At 51.6% G+C, this 5,211-nt stretch overlaps 1 protein-coding gene across 1 annotated transcript; it reads left to right on the plus strand.

The window, feature by feature from the left end:
* The first annotated feature begins 965 nt into the window (after window positions 1–965).
* LOC142073484 (zona pellucida sperm-binding protein 3-like) lies at window positions 966–4,189 on the plus strand. The gene is made up of 9 exons (XM_075133328.1): window positions 966–1,379; window positions 2,040–2,158; window positions 2,259–2,362; window positions 2,436–2,613; window positions 2,691–2,811; window positions 2,912–3,003; window positions 3,092–3,237; window positions 3,361–3,486; window positions 4,029–4,189. Exons 1-9 carry the CDS (start codon window positions 966–968, stop codon window positions 4,133–4,135), a joined length of 1,407 nt encoding a protein of 468 aa, XP_074989429.1. The 3' UTR covers window positions 4,136–4,189.
* Window positions 4,190–5,211: the final 1,022 nt, after the last annotated feature.

The following is a 5,211-nucleotide window of genomic DNA, read 5'->3' on the forward strand; positions in this document are numbered from 1 at the left end:
TCCCTCTTTCATCATTTATCCACAACAGAACAGCTTGAATGGGAAAGTAGGAGGAAGCCCAACATCAGAATGTCCCCTAGCTCAGTGGTTCAAGCATTCTTCTGAGAGATGAGAGACCCCTGTTCACGTCCTTTCTCTCCCCTCAGCAGAGAGGGGGAATGAAACCTGGGTCTCCCATATTCCAGGTGAATGCTCTAACCGCTGGGCTAAAACATCTGAGGAGGACACCACGTCCTGCTGCAGTACAATTGTGAATGGGGTCAACATGGGCAAGCAGCACAGCTAGTGAATTGGGCTCCGCATACAACGTAGGCAACAAAATGCCTAACTTCCCCTGGCTCATGGATGGCTCTGGGCTTAGGTGGGAGACAGGTGCCCAGACTCCCAGAGGGAGGCAGCTGGGCACGTGCCCAGAGGCTGAGACACGGGCACCAGGGAACTTTATACTGTAAAAACTTTGGTGCTGCTGAGTGAATTTGGGCACCTACAGAGTTCACTGTATGGTTTGTATCAAAGGGGTAGCATCCGATGAAGTGGGTATTCACCCATGAAAGCTTATGCTCCAATACCTCTGTTAGTCTATAAGGTGCCTCAGGATTCTTTGCCGCTGTGTGATTTGAGGATCACAGTGGAGCCAAACCCAGGATTTACAGACCTAAATTGGGGATTGAGGGGCCTGGGTCCCTTTGTGGTGTAGCCCACCCTTAGCCTTCCATTGAACGAAACAGGGCAGGAATTTCCCAAACTGCAGCTGATGTACTGACCAACAGGTGGAGCTGATTCCCATTGGCCCTCCTATTTCCCTGGTTCAGGGCGTGGGCACCGGGTATGATTGGGCCCCGGTTACCTGCAGATTAGGGGAGGGTGTTAATTACCTGGGACAGCTGTCACCTGGCTCTGGCTCACAGTATAAAGCCCCAGAGCAGCAGTTTCCCTCCATACTGGGGTTGCTGCAAGCAGGCAGGATGAGTCACAGAAACAGCCTGGGCTTTGCTCTTCTGTGCTGGGTGGTCAGTAGGGTGACCTGTTACAATCCCTGGGATTTTTCTAGGAGTGACTCAGCCATCTGGAGACCCACCCCCAGAGCTGACCCCCCTCAACGACAAGCCCATGTGCCTTCTCTTGCCCAGCCCTCCCCCTGGGCTCGGGTTGATGCTTCCCAGCTCAGGGCTGTGTCCCTGCTGCAGCCTGTCACGGTGCAGTGTGAGGAGGCTCAGATGGTGATCACTGTGCACAGAGATCTGTTTGGGACGGGGAGACTGATCAAAGCTGCTGACCTGAGCCTTGGCCCAGCTGCCTGCAGGTACACATCCCTTAATGCTGCAGAGAACACCGTGATCTTTGCAGCTGGGCTCCATGAATGTGGCAGCACCTTGCAGGTAAGGATTTATGCAAGCCAGGAGCCCCTACTGATCCTTAGCATCACTACCCGTCTTGTCTGATGGGGTAAAAATGGGGCAGCAGGAGAGAACAGTGGGTGGGATTTTTGTGCATCTTATTGATAAGCTCCCTGGTTTTTCCTGGGTGCTTCTTCTTAGCTTCCAATCTCATGCACCAGGCAAAGAATTCTGCCTTGCTCAGCTCCTGGAGCAGGCTCACAAGTGGAATCTGAAGAGGGTGCTCTGGTGGCTCAGACAGATTTTACTTCTAGACACACCTGTCCAAAGACTGTCTGGAGACTCCACAGACAGGAGTCTGCAACTGAATAAACTGATTGGTGTTTAATAGGTTAACCCTGGGGGTTTTACTGTCTGAGATTCCTTCACAACCTGCACAGAGGAAACCAGTGAGCAGAGTTGTGTAAAATGGTACAACTGTGGTGCTTGTCCTCCGATGGCTGCTCTAGCAGACTGAGCTCTGAAATCCCCTGCTTCTAGTGTCCAGTCCTTCCAAAGGCAGTTGCCAGTTGACTGGGCACTGGTTGGAAAACTTGAGCTCAAGTTTTCCATCTGACTGAGGCTTGTTCTTGGGCTCATCTGAATGACTTTACAAATGCTCTGTGTACTAGTGTTAACCCTTTCATGTCTGCTCCTTCCCAGATGACCCCAGACTCCCTGGTTTACAGCACAAGCCTGAACTATAACCCCACCCCTGCCAGCAACCCAGTGATCCTGAGAACCAATCCAGCTGTGATTCCCATTGAGTGTCACTACCCCAGGTGAGAGTCTGAGATGCTCAGATCCCCTTCCTCCCTCCCTCCCCTTCAGTCCCTCCTTCTGGAATCTGGCTCAGTGACTGAGGTTTGCTCCTCCTCCCAGGAAGGACAATGTGAGCAGTAAAGCCATCAAGCCAACATGGGTTCCCTTCAGCTCCACCCTGTCTGCTGAGGAGAGGCTGGATTTCTCCCTGCACCTGATGAATGGTAGGTGTGGGGAGCCTTCAGGGGAACTGAGCCCTGCCCTGTCTGTCCTGCTCACTGTGAACTTGCCTTGCAGATGACTGGAGTGCTGAGAGACCCTCCAATGGATTCCAGCTGGGGGAGGTCATGCATATCCAAGCTGATGTCCACACTGGGAACCATGTGGCTCTGAGGCTCTTTGTGGACAGCTGTGTGGCCACCCTGAGCCCAGACAGGGACTCCTCTCCCCGCTATGCTGTCATTGACTTCAATGGGTAAGAGCTGGGAGCCCTTTCTAGACTAAAACAAGAGTGATCAGGGACTCTTACTGACCCTTGATTCTTGTGTGTAGGTGCCTGGTGGATGGGAGATCAGATGACACCACCTCGGCCTTCCTATCCCCCAGGCCCAGGCAGGACACGCTGCAGTTCATGGTGGATGTGTTCAGGTTTGCAGGAGATGCCAGGAACTTAGTGAGTGCCCACATTTCTGCTCCAAGTTGATTTCCCCAGGCTAAGCAGCTGTTAGGGTCCCCTGGGATGGTCCTAACCCCTCTTCCCACTTCCCTTCCAGATCTACATCACCTGTCATCTGAAAGTCACTGCAGCTGAGCAAGCCCCAGATCCTTTGAACAAGGCTTGTTCCTTCAACAAAGCAGGCAACATGTGAGTAGCCTAGAACCCCATCAGGGGAGTGACAGGCAGCCTAGAACAGAACTCTTCACTGTAGATGACTGTTCCTGTTCTGTTCCAGCTGGTCTCCAGTGGAAGGCATCCGAGACATCTGCAGGTGCTGTGAGACTGGGAACTGCGCAGTCCTTGGAGGACAGTCTGGGAGAGGCAGCCCTCTGGACAGATGGTCAGGGAGGCGCTTCCAGAGAGATGTGGCCTCCAGGCATGGTAGGTTCTGTGCCCACTTCACCTGGGAAGATGTCTGGCTAACTCCAACAGACTGTTCCTGGGGGATCTTCCACCCAAAATGGGATGGATTGGTTTTCTAGTAGTGCTTCTCTCCCGATACAGGTGAGCCCTTGGTGAGGGAAGCTGAGGCTGATGTTGTGGTAGGACCCATGATCATCTTGGATACTGATCAAGGATCAAGGGATCTCTCAGTTGCTCAAATGGAAGCAGAGAAGGCAGCATCAGAGGGTAACTAGTTCTAATGAACAAGTCTCATGGTGCCTCTATTGTCACTACTAATCTACATTAGGTTTGCTGGGAAAAGATGCTCTAAAAGATGGAAGAAATGAGTCTTACAAAGTCAGTTGTAAGAATCCCTTAGTCCAAGGAGGGAGTGTTAATAATGAGTCAACAAGACTCGAGAAGGGCTCCTTGTTGAGAGGGTCCAACCAGAGCCAGTCACATAGGACTGTCAGCCACTGTAGCCTGGGCTTATCTGCTGGGACACAGGTTGCAGGTATCAGGTCACACAACTGATTATCCAGTGGGATTTATAAAGAGGTGCTGATCTCCTGCTCCAGCCACTTCTAGTAGACAAACTCCAATATGTATGGCTATAAAACACTTCAAAAAACACAGCCCTACAATACAGCTCAAATAAAAAATCCCCCATTTTATTAACTGTGGCCTTCACTCATGTACCCAGCGAGTCCCTGGTAGATTTTTGGAGAGGAGAGGTTGCTGGAGAAGCAACTAGCTGCAGTTTAAACCCTGTGTTCTTCCTCTTGTAGGATTCTCTTCTACAGCTGGTCTGATCTCAGTGGCAGCTGCCATGGCACTGGCCTTTATTACTCTGGGGATACTCGTATACAGAAGATGCAGCCATTCCAGTGTCTGAGAAGTCACATGCCTTTTACCTTCTGTCCAATGTAAATAAACCCCAATGACTTGATTCTGGTCTGTGACGTATTAATGGGTAAGGGAGATGCCTTCCCTTCTGTGGGGAAGGCAATGGTGTGGTTGATGCACCAACCACATTATGGACACACCCACGGGGCTGCATGGGGAGAGATCATGTGAGGGTGAAGAAAGCAGAGATTGCTGCCTTCAGGTTCCCAGGGGCAAATGGCAGGGGGATTTCCCTCCATCTGAACTGTCCATCTGGCACCTGTAACCATTACAGGGCTCTCTCAGTAGAGAGAACACAAATCCCCCAGCCACTGGGCCCTCTGAGTGAAACAGATGCCATGAGGGAGTTCCTACTGACTCCATGACTGGCTTTAGGTGATGCTCTAGGGCAGGGGTCTTAAACTTCATTGCACTGCAATCCCCGTTCTCCAACTACTGCCCTGGTCCAGGGGGTCAAACCCCCAGGGCTTACCCTGGGGAGCAGGGGCTGTAACCTGAGCCCCACTGCCTAGGGCAAAAGACTGACCTGCCAAACAGGGCTGAAGCCCTTGTGCTTTGGCCCTGGGCACTGGGGCTCAGTCGGCAACTTTAGTTTGAGCCAGTCTACCACAGCCTTGGCAAACCCATTAAAATGGGGTGGTGACCCACTTTAGGATCCTAACCTGCAGTTTAAGAACTGCTGCTCTAGGGTAACTACTCACCTTAGAGAGAAGGATCGGGGCACTTTAGACAAATTGTTCTCACCATGGACTGAAATCATGGCTGGGGTGAACTCTTTAGGCTCAGGCTAGTTAGTTCTGCAGGCTAGCCCTGTTCTCTTGCCACCAGGCCTAGGCAGAAAGTGTCTTAAAAAAAACTTACCTGCAGTGTAGTGAGGCCTGTACAACAATGATCATGCAGCCTCTACTCAAACCCAAGTGTAAAGGGCTCTATCTAGTTCTCTACAGTGGTAGAGACAACACAGCCAACCCTGCTATAGGACAGGATGTCACTTCTTCAACATCTGCCCTTTAGCTGTGTGGGGCAGAACAAGCTTCCCAGAGCAAGCTCTCTGCCAGAGTGGTT

The sequence above is a fragment of the Caretta caretta genome, chromosome 10 (assembly GCF_965140235.1).
Source record: "Caretta caretta isolate rCarCar2 chromosome 10, rCarCar1.hap1, whole genome shotgun sequence".
Classification (NCBI taxonomy): domain Eukaryota; kingdom Metazoa; phylum Chordata; order Testudines; family Cheloniidae; genus Caretta; species Caretta caretta.

What these genes read in the sequence shown, in the direction of transcription:
- LOC142073484 (XM_075133328.1), top strand. Translation starts at nt 966, where the DNA reads ATGAGTCACAGAAACAGCCTGGGCTTTGCTCTTCTGTGCTGGGTGGTC. An exon ending in AATGTGGCAGCACCTTGCAG is followed by an intron (nt 1,380 to 2,039) that starts GTAAGGATTTAT and finishes GCTCCTTCCCAG; the next exon opens with ATGACCCCAGACTCCCTGGT. An exon ending in AGAGAAGGCAGCATCAGAGG is followed by an intron (nt 3,487 to 4,028) that starts GTAACTAGTTCT and finishes TTCCTCTTGTAG; the next exon opens with GATTCTCTTCTACAGCTGGT.